General features: G+C 45.9%; 2 protein-coding genes across 2 annotated transcripts in view; one reads left to right on the forward strand and one right to left on the reverse strand.

Annotated features, from left to right (window-relative positions):
- Nucleotides 1-17,037, forward strand: part of LOC309398906 (LIM/homeobox protein Lhx5) — a 42,594-nt gene extending 25,557 nt beyond the window's left edge. The window contains exons 1-9 of the mRNA XM_081966204.1: nt 4,083-4,092; nt 7,386-7,683; nt 9,291-9,451; nt 10,347-10,386; nt 11,587-11,726; nt 12,577-12,668; nt 14,260-14,487; nt 14,934-15,058; nt 16,376-17,037. Of these exons, the coding sequence (XP_081822330.1) occupies nt 9,299-9,451; nt 10,347-10,386; nt 11,587-11,726; nt 12,577-12,668; nt 14,260-14,487; nt 14,934-15,058; nt 16,376-16,695 (1,098 nt within the window). The 5' untranslated portion in view covers nt 4,083-4,092; nt 7,386-7,683; nt 9,291-9,298 and the 3' untranslated portion in view covers nt 16,696-17,037. Of the gene's footprint in view, nt 4,093-7,385; nt 7,684-9,290; nt 9,452-10,346; nt 10,387-11,586; nt 11,727-12,576; nt 12,669-14,259; nt 14,488-14,933; nt 15,059-16,375 lie in introns of the transcript that reaches the window.
- PLBD2 (phospholipase B domain containing 2) overlaps nt 1-23,124 on the reverse strand; it is a 43,042-nt gene that overhangs the window by 4,234 nt on the left and 15,684 nt on the right. The window contains 3 exon segments of the mRNA XM_081966206.1: nt 1,253-1,292; nt 2,305-2,460; nt 2,462-2,500. Coding sequence (XP_081822332.1) covers nt 1,253-1,292; nt 2,305-2,460; nt 2,462-2,500 — 235 coding nt within the window.

Genomic DNA, 23,124 nt, shown 5'->3' on the forward strand with positions numbered 1-23,124 from the left:
GTCTTTCTGTAAATCTTGGTGGGTGTTACATGTATATGTATATGTATATGTATATACACGTGCATATACATATATATTCCCCAATATCTACCTGTCTCTCTCTGTCTCTCTCCCTCCCTCCTCTAATCTCTCTCTCTCCTCTAATCTCTTTCTCCTCTAATCTCTATGTCTCTGTCTCTCTGTCTCTCTCCCGCCCTCCCCTAATATCTCTCTCTCCTCTAATTTCTCTCTCTCTCTCTCTCCTCTAAACTCTCTCTCTGTCTAACTGTCTCTCTCTGTGTGTCTCCCTCCCCCCTAATCACTCTCCCTCCTCTAATTTCTCTCTCTCTCTCTCCTCTAAACTCTCTCTCTCTATCTATCTAACTGTCTCTCTCTGTGTGTGTCTCTCCCTCCCTCCCCTAATCTCTCTCTCTCCTCTAATTTCTCTCTCTCTCCTCTAAACTCTCTCTCTATCTAACTGTCTCTCTGGGTGTATGTCTCTCCCTCCCTCCCCAATCTCTCTCTCTTTCCCTTTCTAATTTTTCTCTCCTCTAATCTCTCTGTGTGTGTGTGTGTGTGTGTGTCTCTCTCCCTCCACTAGTCTCTCTCTCTCCCCTCTAATTTCTCTCTCTCTCCTCTAATCTCTCTCTCAACTCTTTGTCTGTCTGTCTGTCTGTCTGTCTGTCTGTCTATCTATCTATCTATCTATCTATCTATCTATCTATCTATCTATCTATCTATCATCTAACTGTCTCTCTCTCTGTGTCTTTCTCCCTCCCTCCCCAATCTCTCTCTGTCTTCTAATTTTTCTCTCTCTTCTCTAATCTCTCTCTCTCTGTGTGTGTGTCTCTCCTCCCTCCCCTAATCTCCCTCTCTCCCCTCTAATCTCTCTCTCCTCTCCTCTAATCTCTCTCTCCTCTAATCTCTCTCTCTCTCTATGTATCTCTCTCAATCCATCATAAATGAGCATGTTGCCAAGCGTCTGAATTTTGACCGCATGGCCACGGGGATGCTGCAATGGTCATAAGTGTGAGAAATGGCCATAAGTCCTTTTTTTCAGTGCCTTGTAACTTCGAACAGTCACTAAGTGTAGGGTTGTAAACAGAGGGCCTCCTGTACGCACAAGACAGAGAGTATAAATGAATTACAGTGTCTTTCACGTTTACGAGAAGCATACGTGTTTTACAATCATATTTGGCGTGCGTGCCAAAAGGAGGTCAGCATCCAGTGGTTTCGGGTGCAGAAGGACCAGGGAAACAGAGCAACTCTTTACCTGAGGAGCAGACCAGATGTTGACAGCCCTTCTTAGCCATCTGAAATTTAAAAAACACAGATTTTTTTGGTACGTTTTTCTCCGTCATTTCCATTTGTCCTTGAAAAAAACCAAGAAGGGCTTTATGAAGAGGTGCCCAGCCCAAACCCAGAAGTCACTTCACTCTTGTGCTGACCATCTTCCAGAGGTCCCAGCTGCCTCTCACCTGTTTCCAGCAAGCAGGTGAGTCTCTCCCACTTCCTCTCGCCCCCCCCCACCTCTCCACTGGGAAAAAAAAAGGCACCTCCAAAGAATCAGTGACTCAGGGACACGTCTGAAAAAAGACTACGTTTCTAAACGCCTCCAAGTTCTGACCGGGCTTCCTTAAAAAGCGAGAAGCAAAATCTTGGTCCCGACAAAACCTTTTTTATATACACGAGTGTGAATTCCTTTCATTTCACAGTCAGCAAACAGTCTTTCAGAGGAATGTTTATCCACACGAACCTTATCTCGCTTGGAGAGCTGCCAGATAGCTAGTTTCCAAACGCAAGGCAAGGCAAAACTTGGTACGGAGTCTCTTATAGTCACAAACAGAACTTTCCACTCTTGAAACGACCGAAGGAATGAATTGTTTCCTGCAAAAGCCCCCTCCCCATTCGCTCCTCTTTTGTTTCCTATGGGAATAGCCAATCATCTCCAAGGTGTGGCTTTACTCCCAAGTCGACCCTGCTTTCTTAGTTGTTCTTGTCTTCTGGCAGCTCTGCTCATGCGCACACTGGGAACAGGCTCCAGCTGTTCCTCTGCCTCACTGCTGTCTAACTTCCTCTCTGCCTCCGACGCAGAGCCCTCCTCTGAGTTTTCCTCATCCCCAGGACTGGCCCATGTTCCTCCCCAACTCTCCTCACTGTCTGACTCTGCTGCCAGCTTCACTGGCTGCCGGCAGGCCACAAGAGTTTCCTGGAGGCCGAAGTTTGGAAATATGCAAATCTCCCAGGTGACACACAAGCTGTGACAAGAGCCCAGGACATTCCCTGTTGTCCGTAAAACGTACCTGTCCCACCTCAGCCTCTCACCTGTTGGCAAAAGTAGCCAATGCCTCGGATTTTGAAAGAACCGCTTGGCTGGACATTCTCCAACTTCATGTAGACTTTGGTTCCAGATGTTTGCGACAGGGCCACACTCTCCAGCAAAGGCGTCTCAATGTGGAAGGGTCTTTCGAAACCCCCATCAGGCAGCGTCTCCATTTGGCGTGGGGGCAATAGAAACTCCCTAAGGAAGACACATTAACTCTATGGGAAAAAAAACACCTGGGAGGTCAGCCCCAAGGTTCACCAAAACCTCTGCATTCTTTCGGATTAATGCTTAATCAATGGTGAGTGGTTTTGTTCGTCTTTTTCTGTCATCTACTTCTAAGGTTGTGTGCAATCATACAATATATTGTGGACAATGTATTGTATGATTGTGTATCGTGCTTTATTCCCTTGCTATTGGTATATTTACATTTTCAATTCCCCACTTCCCCCCCACATTTTATTGATGTAAGGCACGCAGAGCAAGATTATATAAATTTAGCAAATAAAATAAATAAGGATCAAACTTCAAAAGTCAAATCACTACTTCAGTCTCAAAGGTGTCTATTTGGAGTTCCAGAGTGGTTATTTGATTATAGCGATAGCACTTAGACTTATAGACCGCTTCATAGTGCTTTATAGCCCTCTCTAAGCGGTTTACAGAGTCAGCCTCTTGTCCCCAACAATCTGGCTCGTTTTAGCGACCTCGGAAGGACGGAAGGCTGAGTCAACCTTGAAGCTGATCAGGATATCCTATTGTTATCCGATTGTTTTGAACACAGAAAAGAATTGGAAGGAAAAGGAGGGAGGGAGGAAAGGAAAGGAGGGAGGGAGGGAGGAAGGAAAAGGAGGAAGGGCGGGCAGAAGGAAGGAAGGAAGGAAAAGAGGAAAGAAGGAAAGGAGGGACAGAGGGAGGGAAAAAGGAGGGATGGAAGAAGGAAGGAAAAGTAAGGAGGGAGGGAAGAAGAAAAGGAAAAAGGAAATGAAAGGTGGAAGAGAGGGAAGAAGGAAGGAAGGAAGGAAGGAAAAGGAGGGAGGGAGGGAGGAAGAAAAGAAAAAAGGAAATGAAAGGAAATGTGGAAGGGAGGGAGGAAGGAAGGAAAAGGAGGGAGGGAGTAAGAAAAGGAAAAAGAAAAGGTGGAAGAGAGGGAAGAAGAAAGGAAGGAAAAGGAGGGAGGGAGGGAGGAAGAAAAGAAAAAAGGAAAGGAAATGTGGAAGGAAGGAAGAAAAAGGAGTGAGGGAGGGAGTAAGAAAAGAAAGAAGGAAAGGAAAGGTGTAAGGGAGGGAAGAAGGAAGGAAAGGGGAAGAGGAGGAAGATGTCCAAACCAATTCTACTTCCACGAAAGTAAGAAACGATCTCAGAAAAGCATTTATCCCTGCTTAGAATTTCTGACCCAGCTTTGGGAAGTATAAAACTCAGATCTGCATTCAGGTCACATTTCCCCACTCTTTTTGTGATACATTCAAACCCAGGGACATCATTTCCTAATTTGGGTGCTTTTTCTAGCAGAAAAAAGAAAAATCACAGGACTCTAAAGAACAGCCCTTTAACCGGCTCCACCTGTACAAGGACCTGGGGGAGGAGGAGGAGACGTGGGGGAAATCCCCCCCCCAAACCCCCCAAGAAATCTAACTCCAGCCCCAGCGAGTTGTTTTTCCCCATAGCCTCAACCCTTCCCATCCTCCACCCCCAGATGCTCGCTGGGTTTGGGAACTTTCAAGCAACTTTACCTTGTTTCCCTCAAGCTGAGTTGTGTGCCTCTTCTCCTCCCGGAAGAAGACTCTGAACGGGTGAGCGAAGTTTAGGAAGGAAGGGAGGGAGCTGGAAACTGCCAAGGATGACGCTGTGAGGCTATGTGTGTGTGTGTGGTTTTGTGTGTGTGTGTGTGTGGTGTGCTGTGGTGTGTGAAAGGGAGGAAGAGATGACTTTGAGAGCTGCCAAGTTTTCAATCTTCACTTGTTGCCTTCTCAAGGACTTGCAGGGAAAGCCAATGGGGGAGGAAGATAGTTTAACACACTTATTTTATTTTCTCTCTTCTTTTTCCCCCTGAAAAAGAAAAGACGATGAGGGAGACCGAAGGGTGGGATGAGCCAAGAACTGTCTAGCTTGGGAAGGGGGTTAGACTAGATGATATCCAAGGTCCCCTCCAGCCCTGTGATTCTATGATTCCATACGCACAACATATATTGGTTGTGCAGAAAATATACGCGGTGGCTAAGAATTAATGCCAACCTGATGGTGCATAATCGCTCAATATCTATGCATAGGAGCATATACACCTACAAAGGGTGTGGTGGCCTAGTGGTGAAGATGCTTGCCTCCTGCTCGGAAAGTTGAGAGTTCAATCCAACCTTGTGGCAGCTATTTCTTTCTCCAAAGAGCAAAGCAAAAAGAAGGACCAGAGGGTGACATGATAGCAGTCTGCCGATATTTATTTATTATTGTTATTTTATTTGTCAACAAGTGCAAGGAAACCTGTATGAAAACACATGGGGGAAATGACACAAATCAACAGATCTAAATAAGCAAAACAGAGTCATAAACCCATAAAAAGAGTCCCTATCAATGGGGACGGTAGGACATCTGGTCAGTTAACGCTCAGCTTCATCCAATCGCCCTGACTCTACCCAAAATTACAGGGTCATAAAAGAGAGTTTTTATGGACATATATACATGTGTGTGAGAGTAAGTATGTGTGTGTATGAGACATACAATTTAGCACAACTTACTGGACGTCCATGGATTAAGAGAACATTCTACCTCCTTTCTTAACTATCTTTATCTAAGCAATATAAATAAATAGTAATATTTATTGTTTTAATGTTTTGATTGCTACTGCAAATTCTTAGTTTGTTTTTTTTTTCATTCAAGCTTTTTTATTTTTTAATACATATTATACGTATTATAGGAACAAAGCGCTGTCTGGGTCTTTTATTTTACATCCTCTCAATGACGTCGTCCTTTTTACATCATAGTTTTGTTTTCGTTTTCCGCCAAATTATTCTCTTCCATGATTTTCCATCTTTACAGTTATTTTTTTTTCTTAATACATAAACAATACCTTCCATTGCCCCTTCAAAGTGACACCAAATTTTCATCTCTTATTTTGCTCCATGGGTATCTTTTGCTATAAATGGCATTCATCCTCTAATTCCATTCAAGCAGAGAGAGCATTTCTTTCCAATTTTTTCTGCCATTAACAATATGCTATCGTTTCTTTATTTCTTAATTAGTTACGTAACAATCACAATCTTACTACTATTCTGTTTTAGTCCAATGACGCAACTCTTTCCCCCTCTTTTAACCATTTTCTCTTGGCCCAACAAGCAGTTTAGCTTGTTGTAAGTCACCTGATGGCGTTGAAATATAATAAATGAAGAGGCATCAGATCACCCTGAATGCAGATGTTCTATTAAATGTTGACCCATAATTTAGGATCAACATTCTGTCGTCAAAAACCCCACCTATTATGCACATCTTTGGGGGAAATGACTGGCCTCTTTTTTTAACTGTTTTTTAAAAAAAGAGTTTTTCCCTGGAATAGTTAAGATTCTATCCTGGTAATATGAACAAGAAATCTGGATTTGGGCTTTTCGGATGGAAAACAGAGCGGAGGAGCTACAAGGACTTTGTAGCTTTTTAATCTCTTCGACACTTGCCCATTGCTCTGTTGTTGTAGCATCTGCTGTGGATGTCACAATGGCTGGAACTTGACCCTTCACCTGTTCCTACTCAGAGGGAGAAAAATTCTGGAATTCCTTTGCAATCATGAGAATCTGACACGGAGAAGGTGATCTTCAGGCTTTCCAAAGTTGTCTCAACCATGTTTTTGGAGGTTCTTTAGGCACCTATAAAGGCCCCCCTGCCCCCCTGGATGTCAGTCGGGGCATAGTCCCTCCAATAAAATCCAACCTAATGCGATTGGCTAAAAGGTGGGTAATTCAAGCTAACGGAATTGGTTCTCCACTTCCTCTATCAAGTGCAGGAATAATCAGAAAGTCCGGGCAGTTTAAACTGAATATAATGTTGTGGTTTGCCAGCAGCCAGTCGGACAGTGAGGAAGGTGGGGAGGAGCATGGGCCAGTCCTGGAGTCCTCCCAGCCACCTCCAGTCTTGCGTTTCTTACAGAACCCCTTTGTAAATTAGAGAACAATCACAGATTCAGCCTCTCAACCACAGTGGTGTTGAGATTCTTGGGTACAATACAATACAATACAATACAATACAATAATACAATACAATACAATACAATACAATACAATACAATACAATACAATACAATAGCAGAGTTGGAAGGGACCTTGGAGGTCTTCTAGTCCAACCCCCTGCCTAGGCAGAAAACCTTATACGGTTTCAGACAAATGGCTATCCAACATCTTCTTAAAGACTTCCAGTGTTGGGGCATTCACAACTTCTGGAGGCAACTTCTGTTTCACTGATGAATTGTTCTCACTGTCAGGAAATTTCTCCTCAGTTCTAAGTTGCTTCTCTCCTTGATTAGTTTCCACCCATTGCTTCTTGTTCTACCCTCAGGTGCCTTGGAGAATAGTTTGACTCCCTCTTCTTTGTGGCAACCCCTGAGATATCGGAACACTGCTATCATGTCTCCCCTTCTTCTTCTTTTTTTCTGCGCAGAGTAGTAGTTGTTCTTTTTTTTTCCTTTCAAAAGTCGATGGCGGAGACAAACTTTTTCAACAAAACGAAGCACGCAGAAGGGGGGCAGGCCTGGAAAAATAGGGCAAGGGAAAAGCTGAGTCCTATCCTACAGTTTGTTTTGCCTGTCGCTTTACTGGACTGGGTGGGAGGTTTTTTGAGCTGGGCTCTTCCCCATTCCGGATCGAGCCACCCGTCCTGGTTTGAGCTGGTTTTGCTCAGCGTGAAGGGGTCCTTTTGTCATTTTAGCCTGCTCCCCTGCCTGCCAGCCCGCCCCCTCCCTTCCCTCCACCAACCAACCAATGAGGCCGTCTCCCCTTTTGGAGTTGAAATGACAGAAGTGGGTCGCAACCCCTCCCTCAACACACACACACACACACACAAACGCACAAAATTCTCATCCTTTCTGCTCTTTTTTTTTTCTCTCCAGCTGGAATTTCGGGTTGGACCGGAGAAAGGAGGGATGTCATCGGAGATCAAGGGGGTAGTCTTGGGGGGTGCCTGGTTCCCTCCCCTCACTGGGCCCCAAGCCAAGACCCCCAGCTTATAAAGTGGGAGAGAAGGACTCATGTTCTCCGATGACACGGTGCAGTTCAAGATCAAGGCTGCCTGAGAGGCGAAGACACGAAAAGTAACAGCGTTGGCTTCCACCCCTCGAAGACTACCGAGACCATCCAACACACACACCCTTCGCTTTCAGCAACCCATTTTCCACAGCCTTCCCTGCGGTAAGTGTCTCCTGGTTTCTCAGCTGCTCCTTCTGAGCTGCTTAAGTAACTCCGAACAAGCCAGACACATTCAGCCTCTGGATTTGCAACAGATGAGGAGGCTCAAGGGGTCAGATAATCAAAAGGTGGATGAGAGGCCGGGTTTTATCAGTAGGGAATTGGCTGGAGGGATGGTTTCTGTCCCGTCAGAGTGATATATAGCAACAGAGGAAGCTATCCTGATTCAGAGGGAAGGTAGGGAAGGCTTTTAAATAAGTGGCCTAAAGCATTTTTCTTCTTTTCTTTCCCTGTTCTCTTCGAGTCATTCCTTCCTTAAAGGGGCAAAAGGGGAATGGATAGGTAAGTAGGTAGGTAGGTAGGGATGATAGGATGGATGAAAGGATGGATAGATGGATGGATGGATGGATAGATAGATAGATAGATAGATAGATAGATAGATAGGTAGATAAAGATAGATAGACAGACAGACAGACAGACAGAGAGAAGGAGAGAGAGAGAGAAAAAGAGATGATAGATAGACGATAGATAGATAGATAATATATAGATGAGAGAGAGATAATGATAATGATATAGCTAGAGAGAGAGAGATAAAGAGATAGAGATAGATAGATAGATAGATAGATAGATAGATAGATAATATATAGATGAGAGAGAAAGATAATGATAATGATATAGCGAGAGAGAGAGAAATAGATAGAAATAGATAGATAGATAGATAGATAGATAGATAGATAGATAGATAGATAGATAGATAGATAGATAGATGAGAGAGAGAGAAAGAAGGGGGATGGATGGATGGATGGATGGAGAAAGAGAGAGAGAATCAGGAGGCAGATGTGGAGAGAAGCAGATAGATGGGCAATAGATAGACAGACAGAGACAATTAGGAGGCAGATGGGGAGAGAGAGGGGAGGAGAGGCAGATCTATAAAGAGATACGTGATAGATAGATGATAGACGGGGAGAGCGAGGGAGAAAGGGAGGCAGGAAGGCAGACAGACAGACAGACACATGGATTCTTTGGATTCTTACAGTGGTCAGAGAGGGAATAGCTTCAACATGGGACAAAGACACTGCGCCATTCCTGATAAGGCAACTGAATAGAAGCAGAGAAACTGACACGCAGGGAACAGCTGAAATTCCCTGAATTAACTTTCGAAGGAGGAAAAAAGCTTTGACAATCCCATCGATTCCCTCCTCGGGAGAAACAATGGGCCTTCACTGCTTACTCACCCCTGAACAGCTGAAGAGTTGAATTTCATCCAGAAGTGGAGAAGACAGCAGCCATCTATATAAGGACTTCCTCTAGCTAGCTGGGAGACCTTTGGTGTCATTTGCTTTGACATAGGGAGAGCCTTTTTCACATCTGGGCTGCAGAGATCCAGATAGTCCCTAGGGGGCAGTCATCTAACGTGCGCCCCAAAAAACAGTTTTTTTCTGCCATCTTCTGGCCATGCCAATGTTTGCAGTTCAGATATGTGGACTTAAATATGTAAAAAAAATGTGATTAACAATGAATATACAGTACCTTAAATGCTTGAAAGGTCACGATTGATGTTAGAAGTGCATATTCAATCATTCTGGATCTCACCATCTTTGTTTTCTCAGTCTTCTAGATGGCTCCTCCTGATCATCTCCATGTAAACACACCACTGAGAGAAAGCATCCCGCTCTCCAAGTTGGCTGGCACCAAGGTCTATCTCAAACTGGAGTGCTGCCAACCCACAGCTTCTTTTAAGATACGGGGCATTGGGAACTTCTGCAAAACGGTATGGATTGGAGAGAGATCCTTGGAATGGGGCCCAAAGGGAGTTGTCAAATTCACATCTGACAGTGCTTGAAGCAAAGGCTGTGCCTAGGAAGAAGCAATTAGTTGACATTTTAATTTTTTTTAAAAAGAGAGAATTATGGAATCCTTGTATCAGAAGGTAGAATATAGGCCATCTAGTTAGCCCAATTTCTGCTTGGTCCAGGAGCCTGTAGAACATTTCTACTAGATGATGATTCGTCCTTTGCCGGAAGCCCTCTAATGTTGATGAAATAACCAGTGTTGTGGTGCAGTGGCCGAGAGGTGGAGCTCTCACCTCACATTCGGGAGGCTGTGAGTTCGATCCTAGGTAGAGGCAGATATTTCTCTCTCTGGGCACAATGAGAATATATCTGCTGAACAAAACTCCTCCTTGGCAACAGGAAGAGCATCCGGCCAGTAAACACTAAGCTCCATTCAGTTGCCCAGACCCGAAAAGGATTATGGGGTCATTAAAAAAAGATAATGATGAATGAAATAACCAGTGTTGTAGGTGTTAGAAGTCTAACGGGAAAAAATCCTTTTAATTCATAATGTAGGGCAAAACTCACTTGATAAATGTCTCACTTAGCAACAGAAATGTTGGGCTCAGTTGTGGTCATAAGTTGAGGATAACCTCAATTAATATTCCCATCACGTATGCATACACGCATTCAGTCATGACTTGGGGATGTTGATGAATGAACGTATCCATCTGTCCCAACTAACGCAATCCAAATATATTTGAAGAAACAGGGTTTCCCCAGTTTTGTGACTACGTTGAGGGACGTCAACGGAGAAATGCCTTCAGTCAGTGGAAGTTCTCTTCTGCAGTGAAGAAGGCCACCTTCTCACATTTCTGCTTTTTGCTTCCACAGTGGGTGGAACGAGGGTGCAAGCACTTCATCACTTCCTCAGGTAAATGGATACCCATGGCAGCCTTCCAACAAATAGGAGTCTTGGGTCAGCATCTGTGTGGGAAAGGGGGACCACCAGGGATGAAGGCTAAGAAGTGGCCCCAGTCTATTAGGTGATGTACTGTAAAAGTAACAGGACTGAGCTAGGAAAGTCAAGGTGTTGTGGCCTACCAGCCCAGCTGGCAGCAGATTCGGACAGTGAGGAGGTTGGGCTAGTCCTGGAGTCTGGGGAAGGCTCTGAGGAGGGCTCTGCGTCGGAGGCAGAGAGGGGGCCAGGGCCGTCTGACAGTTATCAGCTGCCTTCGGAGTCAGACATCAGTGAGGCAGAAGAACAGCTGGAGCCTGTTCCCAGTGTGCGCACGGGCAGAGTTGCCAGACGAAGGGAACAGCTAAGGAACAGGGGTCGACTTGGGAGTAAGGCCACAGGTGGACCATGAATGGCCCCTCCCAGAGGAAATAAAAGAGGAGCGACAGGGGAGTGGAGTTTGCAGGAGACCGTTAGTTCGCTTCATTGGTTCGTGACTCTCCGAGACTCCTTGTCAGGTTTTGCAGAGATCAGCCTGTCAGCTCTCCAAGCCAGAGAAGGTCTGTGACTGTAAATCCTCCCTCGAAAGGCTTTGCTGGATGCGAATGAGCAGAATTCACAGTCAGTTAATAAAAGGGGTTTTTGTCGGGACAAGGAGTTTGCTTCATGCACTTGGGAAGCCTCAGCCAAAACACAAGGTTTATATTGTTTCTCCATTCTCAACAAACCTTCCATAAGTCCTTATGAAAAATATGGAGGGCGACAACCACCATAGACTTATATACCGCACTTAGACTTACATACTGCTTTACAGTGCTCTACAACCCCTTCTAAGCGGTTTACAGAGTCGGCATATTGCCCCCAACAATTTTGGGTCCTCGTTTTACCCACCTCGGAAGCATGGAAGGCTGAGTCAACCTTGAGCCTGGTGGGATTTGAACTGCCAAATTGCAGTCAGCCGGCAGTCAGCAGAAGGAGCCTGCAATGCTGCACTCTAACCACTGCGCCGGCGTGGCTCTTCTAACACGTGAAACGGGTTATTTAGGTTACTACCTGCTAAGGGGAAGGTGCTCACTGGTTAAAGATGCTGAGCTTGTCAGCTGGAAAGCCGACAGCCATGGGTTCGCGACCCAGCACCGTACTTCACCTTACATGTCAAACAACTTTCCTTTTCAGCTGGAAATGCCGGCCTTGCGGTGGCTTACTCTGCTCGAATGTTGGGGATCCCAGCCACCATCTACGTCCCCTCCTGTACCCCAGCTTTCACTATTGAGCGACTGAAGGAAGAAGGCAGTTCGGTGTATGTTGAAGGAGAGGTAGGTGTGGAGACAGTGAAATCCTGCATCCAGTTTTGGTCGCCACGATGTAAAAAAAGATGTTGAGACTCTAGAAAGAGTGCAGGGAAGAGCAACCAAGATAATTAGGGGACTGGAGGCTGTCAATGTTTGTTGCATAAATTCAAATCCAGACGCATGCACAGATAACTGATGCCGCAGGATTCATTAACTTCTTTATATATATTATAATAGATGAATAAATGTACAATACCAATAGGTGGTTCTTCCAAGTAACCACAAGGCAGGAGAGTTACAGGCAAACACAAGCAGTTAGTTTAATTTCAGCAGACAAGCCCAGACAGACTGCTTAAGTTTACTTCTCAGAGCAGCAGACTGCTTTCTTCTTAAGTTTCGTTTTCAATTCTCTGCACAGGCTCAGTTCTGTTTAAGCTCCCACTGGCTGACTTAGTTGCTATGCCTGTTCATTGGCTGACCTTGTTCCCATGTCTCTCCCGGTCATGAATATTTTAACAGAGGCTAAAACAAACGAAGAAGGGATGTGGGAACTGGGACTGATGTAATGAAAAGAAGGACTAGGGGAGACATGATAGCAGTCTTCCAGTATTTGAGGGGCTGCCCCAAAGAAGAGGGGAGTCAAGCTATTCTCCAAAGCACCTGAGGGCAGGACAAGAAACAAAGGATGGAAACTAACCAAGGAGAGAAGCAACGTAGAACTAAGGAGGAATTTCCTGACGGTGAAAACAATTAACTAGCGGAACGTACCTACAGAATATTGGCGTTCTTCAAGGTTGCAGATAGGGGATGGCCAATATTTCTTGATTTTGTTTTCTTAGCATCTTAATCTAACACAAGGACTTCATTTCCCCAGATATTAGCAGACAGCACAAAAGCAGCTAAGGAGTTGGTGAAGAACAATCCTGAGTGGGTCTACGTGCCTCCATTTGATGACCCCTTGATTTGGTAAGTGTTCCTAAAAGAAGTAGACCTCCCCTTCTTCGTCTTTCTTTTCTTCTCCTCCTTCCTCCTCCTCCTTTTCTTCCCTCCTCCTCCTGCCTTCTCCTTCTTCCTTCCTCCTCCTTTCTACACCTTCTTTTCTTCTCCTTCTTCCACTTTCTCTTTCCTCCTTCCTCATCCCCCGCCTCCTCTTCTCCTTACTCCTTCTTTCCCCCTTCTTCCCTCATCTCCTTCTTCATCTCTTCCTCTGGTTCCTCTCCTCCTTCTTCCTCCTCCTTTCTCCTCCTTCCCTCCTCTCCCCTCTTCTCCTCCCATTCTTCCTCTCTCCCTCCTCTCCCTCCTCCTCCCTCTCCTCCTCCTTCCTTCCTTCCTTCTTCCATCCTCTTCCTCCTCCTTCTCCCCCTTCCTCCTCCCTCCCTCCCTCCCTCCCTCTCCTCCTCCTCCTGCTACTCCTTCTCCTTCTCCCTCTTCCTCCACTCCTTCTCTTCCTCCTCCCTCCCCTCCCCTCCTCCTCCTCCATCATTAAATTTATAGCCCCATCTTTTCTATAAAGGCTCAAGATTGCACTCCCTCCCTTAATTTTATCCACCCACTCTCTACATTTGATCTTAGCTGACAAGACCAAGAAGAAATTCCTTACCCAGATGCTGCCGTTATCTCACTTGGCTTGAGGGGAGGACTACAATCCTTTACTTCCCACTGCATAAAGAATGAATTAATTATATTATAGCCAAAAGGGGGAGGGGAAGAGGTTATGGCCTTTACGAAAAGATCTGCAAGCCCCTGGCATCGGTGTCAAATTAATAGGAACGACATAGAACAAGTTTTATTTTTTTTCTAATATATATCTAGGAATTATTTTTCATACCCGTAGCACATGGAAAGTCCAACTAAGGTCTATTCTAAAGAGTGCCCAAAGGAACACACGGGCCGTTCTTACTTTCTTTTATGCCGAGATGGAAATTATATCCTCAAGGTAGTGGAAGGTTTGGAGGCCAAGGTCATCAATCAATTTTGGTGAGAAGCTCAGATCTGTGATTGTAGACATCTTTGGAGGACATTCGGTTCAAATTTCTCAGAACCAATTTATGGTCTTTTGCTATATATCAAATATCTCCCTACGTTTGGTTTCCGGGCTGTTATAAATCAAGCTCCAAGTACATCGAGAACTGGAAGGGACCTTGGAGGTCTTCTAGTCCAGCCCCCTGCTTAGGCAGGAAACCCTACACCCCTTCAGACAAAGGGTTATCCAACCTCTTCTTAAAAACCTCCAGCGTTGGAGCATTCACAACTTCTGGAGGCAACTTCTGTTCCGCTGATTAATTGTTCTACCGCTGATTCATCTCTACCACTTAGTTGAGTTTGAGCCGCTGAGTTTCAAGGAAGGTTTTTTTGAAGGAAAAAAATTTCGGGCACTGAACCGATAGTAATGGTGGCCGGAGAACCCACCCTGCTGCAGTTCATATTTCCGACCAATGTTTCCAAGAAATATTCACCAACCTCGTTGTCTTCCCCCAGTCCCTCTCTCCTCTCCTGACTTTTCAATTCTTTGCTAAGGCCGTTTGGCTCGAACCCCCCATACCTCTTTCCCTTCCAGGGAAGGTCACATGACTCTGGTCCGGGAGATGAAGGAGCAGGTGGCCTCCAAGCCTGGAGCCATCGCCCTCTCCGTCGGAGGAGGGGGCATGCTATGTGGAGTGATCCAAGGCCTACGAGAAGTGGGCTGGGATGATGTGCCGGTAGTTGCCTTGGAAACCAAAGGAGCTCACAGCCTGAATGCTGCCTTGGAAGCTGGGAAGCTGGTGACACTTCCTCAAATTACCAGGTGAGGCTTGGGATGGACTTTTGTTGTCCAGGATGAGCAGCCCATCTTGAGAAGAACCAGGGGCTGGATACGGCCATCTCTTCTCTAACTCACAGTGGCTGCATTCATGCCATCAACTGGATGATGGTTGGCTCCTTTTCTGGCCTAGCGTTGTGGTTTGCTGGTGGTCTGCAGAGCTGGCAGCCGAGTCAGACAGTGAGGAGGGTTGGGGAGGAACCTGGGCCAGTCCTGGAGTCTGGGGAAGGCTCTTCCTACGATTCAGCTGCTGGCGGGGGGTGGGGGGTGGGCAGCAGCCGACGGGCCACAACAAGTATCAAGGGTGAATCTGATAAATATGGCCTCTGTCATCATGGGTTATAGAGGAGCTCGTTGGGGTTTATTCAATAATGCATGGTTAACCAAACAATGGCTTGGTGTAGTAACTATAACACTTCTCTTCCTTTCAGTGTCGCTACAACTCTGGGGGTGAGCGTTGTGGCAGCAGAGACTTTGAAGCTGGCTCAGGAGCACCCGACTCTTTCAGTAGTGGTCACGGATCAAGAGGCGGTGGAAGCGATTGAAAAGTTTGTGGGTGTGTGGTATGGCACCTGGCACACTCAGCCTATCTTGTCTCTCCGTCTCTGTCCCTGTTTCTACCTCTACCTCAGTTTCTACTTTAATTTAAAGCTCTACGTCTTCTTCTACTTCCACCTCCAGCTGTTTATCGTCTTTGTTTCTGTTTTGATCTTCATCTCCATCTCCATGTCCACTTCCTTCTTTATCTTATCTTTCCCTCCGTCTCCATCGCCACCTCCATTTTCATCTCCACTTCCATCTCCATCACCTCCACCTCCTATTTTTATCTTTAGTATCATTATCTTCATGTCTATCTCCACTTCCACCTATCCTTATCTTTGCCTCTACCTCTTCCTCTCCCTCCACCTCCACCTCCGCCTCCAACTTCATTACAACTCCTTCAAATCCCATGTTAACAGTCAGTCCTTCCTTCCTTCCTTCCTTCCTTCCTTCCTTCCTTCCTTCCTTCCTTCCTTCCTTCCTTCCTTCCTTCCTTCCTTCCTGTGTAGTAGTTAGAAAGCAGTATGGCAGGCTAACTCTGCCCACAGCCAGGAGTTCGATCCTGACCAGCTCAAGGTTGACTCAGCCTTCCCTCCTTCCGAGGTCAGTAAAATGAGGAACCAGATTTTGGGGGTCAATAGGCTGACTCTATAAACCACTCAGGGAGGATGGTAAAAGCATTGTGAAGTGGCATATAAATCTAAGTGCTATTGCTAAAAGTACCCTGTCTTCAAAGTGCCACCTTAATAGATACTCCATTCCAACATAGATAAAGGTAAATGTAAAGGTTCCCCTCGCACATATGTGCTAGTCGTTCCCAACTCTAGGGGGAGGTGCTCATTTCCGTTTTAAAGCCGAAGAGCCAGCGCTGTCCGAAGACGTCTCTGTGGTCATGTGGCCAGCATGACTCAATGCCGAAGACAGATGGAAAGCTGTTCCCTTCCCACCAAAGGTGGTTCAAATTTTTCCTACTTGCATTTTTTACGTGCTTTAGAACTGCCAGGTTGGCAGAAGCTGGGACAAGTCACGGGAGCTCACTCTGTTAAGCGGTGCTAGGGATTCGAACCGCCGAACTGCCGACCTTTCTGACTGACAAGTTCATCGTCTTAGCCGCTGAGCCACCGCATATATATATATATATATGTATGTATGTATGTATGTATGTATGTATGTATGTATGTGTATATACATATATATATTCTTCTGGGCCCTCTAGTGGCCAGCCAGTTTAAGGGTCCTAGATTTACAATGAAGCTGAACTCATAGGCACCAATTTCCTCTTCGCCTCATTCAGTGAGTTAAAATCCCCATTTTTTTTCTCCACCACTCCCAGATGACGAGAAGATCCTTGTGGAGCCCGCTTGTGGGGCTGCCTTAGCCATTGTCTACAGCGGAAGGGTCCAAAAGCTACAAGCAGAAGGCAAGCTGACGCCCCTGTTGGACTCTCTCGTGGTGATCGTGTGTGGAGGAAACAATATCACACTGGCCCAGTTGAAGCATCTCAAAGCCCAACTGGGCCTCTCGAAAGACGAGGAGCCGTGGGATGATGACCTAGAAGAGAGCCACATCGCGATGGCCTTGTGGTCTTCACAAAACAAAGGTAGCCGTTTTCGGGCTCCGTTCCAGACCCACCGTCAACCCTACGCTTATTAAAACGCCGTTGCCTCACGCTGTCTTCCTTCCTTCCTTCCTTCCTTCCTTCCTTCCTTCCTTCCTTCCTTCCTTCCTTCCTTCCTTGGCTTCTCTTTTACACAAAGGTGTGTGTTTGCCACAGGAACATGCTGGTGGGAGTGACAGTCCGGGATCTTTTCCCTTAAAACCTTAGTTGGATCCCCAATCAAGAGAGAGCCAGCTCTAGGTCACTGTCAGAAGATCCTTGGTCTTCCAGCATGGAGTTGGGTTGAAGGTCTTCCACCATGGAGTTGGGTTGAAGGTCTTCCAGCACGGAGTTGGGTTGAAGGTCTTCCAGCATGGAGTTGGGTTGAAGGTCTTCCACCATGGAGTTGGGTTGAAGGTCTTCCAGCACGGAGTTGGGTTGAAGGTCTTCCACCATGGAGTTGGGTTGAAGGTCTTCCAGCATGGAGTTGGGTTGAAGGTCTTCCACCATGGAGTTGGGTTGAAGGTCTTCCACCATGGAGTTGGGTTGAAGGTCTTCCAGCATGGAGTTGGGTTGAAGGTCTTCCACCATGGAGTTGGGTTGAAGGTCTTCCAGCACGGAGTTTGGTTGAAGGTCTTCCAGCATGGAGTTGGGTTGAAGGTCTTCCACCATGGAGTTGGGTTGAAGGTCTTCCAGCACGGAGTTGGGTTGAAGGTCTTCCACCATGGAGTTGGGTTGAAGGTCTTCCAGCATGGAGTTGGGTTGAAGGTCTTCCAGCATGGAGTTGGGTTGAAGGTCTTCCAGCATGGAGTTGGGTTGAAGGTCTTCCAGCATGGAGTTGGGTTGAAGGTCTTCCAGCATGGAGTTGGGTTGAAGGTCTTCCAGCATGGAGTTGGGTTGAAGGTCTTCCACCATGGAGTTGGGTTGAAGGTCTTCCAGCATGGAGTTGGGTTGAAGGTCTTCCACCATGGAGTTGGGTTGAAGGTCTTCCAGCACGGAGTTGGGTTGAAGGTCTTCCACCATGGAGTTGGGTTGAAGGTCTTCCAGCATGGAGTTGGGTTGAAGGTCTTCCAGCATGGAGTTGGGTTGAAGGTCTTCCAGCATGGAGTTGGGTTGAAGGTCTTCCACCATGGAGTTGGGTTGAAGGTCTTCCAGCATGGAGTTGGGTTGAAGGTCTTCCAGCATGGAGTTGGGTTGAAGGTCTTCCAGCATGGAGTTGGGTTGAAGGTCTTCCAGCATGGAGTTGGGTTGAAGGTCTTCCACCATGGAGTTGGGTTGAAGGTCTTCCAGCATGGAGTTGGGTTGAAGGTCTTCCACCATGGAGTTGGGTTGAAGGTCTTCCACCATGGAGTTGGGTTGAAGGTCTTCCAGCACGGAGTTGGGTTGAAGCCCAGTTCTCCAGTGTGGTGACCCATGTAGAATGTTCTTCTGGTTTTGGAGACCATCCCTTCAGACTGGCTATTGGTTCCTCCTGGACAGGAAAGGAGATCAAGAGCTTCCTGTTCCAGTTGGATCCAAACTCTTGTAAGTTCCTCCTACGGAACCTTTTCAGATCAGACAATCAGAAAGGTTCCAGAGTGATGGGGATACAAGTAGTCCTCAACTTATGACCGGTCACTTAATGACCATTTAAAGTTATCCTGGACTTCCCTGGGGTACTTACGTCCCAGTTTTGAAGTTCTGAGGGCCATCCCAGCCCCACCCTCCAAAGTCACATGACCTCACTTTGGGTATTTACCGTCATTTGTAACACCCCAAATGTGACCACAATGGCCGTTGCCGAAAATCGTCAGTTCCTTCCGGTTTTCGTCAAAACAGGCCCTTAGCCCATGATTGGTTCACTTAATGGCCACAGGGTTTGTTTCACGACGGCCACCAAAAGTGTCCTACAATCAGGCCATCCATATGTCCGGTGTCCTGATGTATGACTGTCCTGACTTACAATTGTAAAGGGCATGTCCCTTTATGGCTGTAACTCGAGGACTCCCTGTATATGCTCAAGGGGAATCCTCTCTTCTGGGCTAAAAGGCCTTCAGTCCTGAAGGAAAACAATGGGAGGGATGAAACTGGTCTTCCCCTGAGGGAAAAACACAGGGATGACATCAACCGAATGTGAAGAAATAAACAGTAGCTAGCTTTAGTAATTCATATTTTACTTCGATAGTCAAGAGTCTCCCAGCTTTCCTTCCTTCCTTGGATCTGTCCTTCCTTCCCCACTACACAATAGTCTGTCTCCCCCCACCCACACACAAAGCTTCTCCTAGTGCGAACAATTAAAAAAAACGCAGCCCTGGTAATTAAAACAAAAATTGATAATGTTTCCTCTCTTTCTTTTCCTGTCACTCTTTTAAGAGCAACAAAAAAATCAATACACGAATAAATGAATAAAAGGAAATAATGCATAAAATGAAAAAGCCTTGTTCATTTAACCCCTATTTTATAGATATATACAACAGATCCTAAAGAGAGTCAAGAGAATGCGATGTGCTAAGGCTTACACACACACGCGCACACACGCACCAAAAAAGAGAACGGGACAGAGAAGAAAAGAAAGAAAGAAAAAAGAAAGAAAGAACGAAGAGAGAGAGAAAAGAAACAAAAGAGAGAGAGAAAGACAGGAGGAACATTGGCTTCAATGGGGGGGGGAGAAAGGCAGCTGTAGAGGCAGCCTTAAACCTGAGTCATTTTTAAGAAGGCTCAAAGCAATTTCAGCCAGAAACAAGCACATTCACAAACAGATGGGAACCTTATTAGAGGAACTGGGTCAGAGGAGAGAGAGAGAAAGAGAGAGAGAGAGACAGAGTCAGAGAAAGAGAGAGAGAGAAAGAGAGACAGAGAGGCAGAAAGACAGTGAGACAGAGAGACAGACAGAGAGAGAGAGAGGCAGAGAGAGAGAGAGGGACAGAGAGAAAAGCAGAGAGAGAGAGAGAGGGACACAGAGAAAGAGACAGAGAGAGAGGCAAAGAGAGAGACAGAGACACAGTGAGACAGACAGAGCGAGAGACAGAGAGACAGGGACAGAGAGAGAGAAGGCTGCCTATTTGCTAAAATACAATGGGGATTGTCCTTGAATCCCTCTCCTTCATCCGCGCGAATGAGTTTCCCTTTGTCAGAGGACTCCCCTATTTTGGAGAGCTTTGGCCTTAGGCTGGCGGTGGGAAAATTGCAACTCCCCGGGTGCCGTGCCAGGCATCACAAAAGAACAAACTGTACGGGTGGGCCTGGGGGGGGGGGGAACCACCGTGGCCGGGGAAGGCGAATGTAAGGAGTGGAGTGAGGGGGGGGGGGAGAAAAGTGGGCTGTTTTTTTTCCTCCAGAAAGAGCAACGGGGATTGGATGACAAAGCTGTGAAGGTTTTGGGCTGTGTGGGCTCCATCTAATCCGAGCTGAGAGAGAAGCTTGTTTCAAGGTTGTTTTCGGTTGAGTGCCTCCTTTTGCTCTTTTGATAGTTGTTTAGAAGTAGGTCAGTGCGGTTGTCTCCCAGGATGGGTTGGGTTGGGTTGGGGGGGGGGAGAGAAATGCAGAGAAGAAGAGCAACTGATGATTAAAGGCCCGGATACGAACTGCAGCAGGAGCAATATTTCACCAAATGCACCGAGCCTATTGAAAGATATTCTACAAAGCTTTTGATACGTCAGGATGTGCAAACTTAATTACTGCTATTTGATAACTGTATACTATTAAAGTAGAATAAAATATGGATTAAAATATAAGAATGAAGACGTGGCATAAAAGGGACAGTTAGAAGCTTGCTTAAAAGGAAGGGGAAATGTCCTCAGCCTTCAACCACAACATGTTCCAGCAAATGTCCCTATGTCAAAAGTCCAAAACCACAAGGTTCAATTAAAGTTCGTTAATGGCACGTAGTCCATACCTGTAACAAAAGGAGAAGTAAGACCCCCACCTCCTTATAAGGCTTTTTCCTCAAGGTAACCAACAAGAAATGAGTTAAGTGTTCCCGTGTTAACGCTGTCTTTGAGAATGTATAAGAATGCGTGCTTCGATAATGAAGTTCGTTCAGAAATTCGCAACGTTAGCCATGGGCTAATTTTTTCTGAACCTGGCTGCCAAATAAACTCCTCCTGTATCCTGAGAAGTCTAAGCTTGTCATTTTCCGCAACACCATAGGTGGACATGTGCCAAAGGCCATTGAATTGCAAAAATCATTTGAAGGCTTTAAAACGAAGATTCAAGAATTGACGGTGATGATTTAATGTGCCGTATTTTTCGGAGTATAAGACTCACCAAGGTTTTGAAGAGACAAATTAAAAGAAAAAGTTTTTGCACTCTGCAAACCTCCCCAAAACGGCCTGTTTTTCATGAAAACAGGCCCAAGTTTTTTTCCCCGCAAAAAGGCATGAACAGCCTTTAGGAGGACAGGCCTGTTTTTCACTCATTTCTGCCCTCCCCAGCCCCCAGGAGCACTCTGAAAGCCTCCTAAAAGCTATGCATGGCCATTTTGGTGAAGGGGGCAGGGTTTCGGGAGGCACTGTATTCAGTGTATAAGACGCAACCAGATTTTCAGCCTCTTTTTTGAAGGAAAAAGATGCATCTTATATTCTGAAAAATACGGTAATCTTATCTAGTTCAAAGTTTTGAATGGGCCAAAACATATGTGCCTTTATGCAGGAAGCTGTCCAGAAAGGGGTCGTTACATGCATATTTCATGTATTTTTTTAACCTATGGAATTTTACTCGATTCAAATGGATTTCATTCCAAGAGATTAGCCACTTTTATCCTCAATTTTACATGCAAGTAAGTAACTAAAAGTCTGTGATTAGGAAGGGGGCAGGAATTCCCGAGGAAAGAAGGAACAGGAAGACCCACAACAGCAAACAAGAAGGGGTCAACTGGTTTTCCAAAGCATCAGGAGGCAGGGCGAGAAACAACAGAGGGAGACAACTATACAACCCCAAGGCGGGTTTGTGTAAGCGTTTATTGGAACAACAAAACAAACGTTTTAAAAGGTTCCGTTAAGATGAGACAAAGGGTCAGAAATCCATCCCCGTGACCCAAGGAGCCACTTTAAGACCCTGATTTACAAGTCTTCTTCTCGACCATCTCCTTCCTTTTAGACTCAAGAAGAAAACGGTATTATTTTCAAGCACGGCGGGAGAAACCGTCTTTGGCTTTTCCAGTTCATCCTAGGACAACAGCCCTGCTTGCTCGACCCAGAAGGGGATTCAGCCGGTTCGGCCCAGTTCGCCTGAACCTGTAGTGGAAATCACAGGGAGGGGGTCCTGCCCACCCCCCATTCTTTTGGGGCACGTTTTCAAGCCACGCACATGTATGCAAGCCGCGATCAACCAAAGCGCATGCGCGGAAGGCCGAGTGCACGCACTCACATTTGCGAATCAGTAGTTTTGGCTGCAGAGCGGATTCAGGACAAGGAAAGAAAGATTACAGGCGTTCCTCAGCTTACAACGGTTCATTTAGTGGCCGCTTGGAATGACAACGGCATTGAAAAAAAGTGAGTTATGACTGCTTTTCACACTTACGACTATCCGATAGGTCAAATATCCGTAAAAGTGGGTGAAAAACTCCACATAAATCTCTGCCTTGAACATATTAGTAGAGTACAGGTAGTCCTCGACTTACGAGGGTTCATTTAGTGACTGTTCAAAGTTTAAAAAGTGACTTGTGACCAGTTCTAACACTTACGACCGTTGTAATATCCTCATGGTGACGTGATCAAAATTTAGGCAATTGGCAACCGACTCATGTTTACAACAGTTGCAGCATCGCGGGGTTACGTCATTCCCCCTTTTACGACCTTCTGTCATGCAAAGTCAACGGGGGAAACCAGATGCACTTAATGACAGTTCGACTGCTTTAACCTCTCCTGCGATTCGCTTAACGGCGGTGGCGAGAAAGGTCGTAAAACGGGGACAAACTCACTTGACCGATGTCTCGCTTCGCCCCAGAAATTTTGGGCTCAAGGACGGCCGTAAGTCGGGGACTACCTGTATCACATCCAGAGCTGCGGCAGATGTGATGCTCAAACCAAGAGCATTTTACAACAGGGAGGATTCTGCCATCGGAACTGAATAACTCCACACGACGTTTTTCGGGTGTCTTGCAACTTGGATTGTTTTGCCTAACTGATCTTAGATCTGATGAGAAAGTGCAACCTCATTTATGGGACAGAATGGTAAAAAGAGCTGAAGACAGTTTCCCTGCACAACTGGGAAGACCGACCAAGGGGATGTAATTTGGCTATAATAGTTACCAAACTGAGGTTGGGACTTGTACCTCTTGTGAAAAAACTTTTTCCCCTCGTAAATCTGTTTTTTCAGGATTTTCTGCAGGCTATCAAGCATTATTAATATTTTGCCCAGCCTAATAGGCTAGACCCTTACAAGATTATGTTTAAATGCAAGCCGTATGCATTTCCCACGGGAAGTGAAGTCCCTCCAATATCCCACTGCTGTACCGAATGGCATTCAAACATCCTGCTGGTTATATTTCCTCATTATTATTATTC

This window comes from Natrix helvetica, assembly GCF_964273705.1.
Source record: "Natrix helvetica genome assembly, chromosome: 14".
Classification (NCBI taxonomy): Eukaryota; Metazoa; Chordata; class Lepidosauria; order Squamata; family Natricidae; genus Natrix; species Natrix helvetica.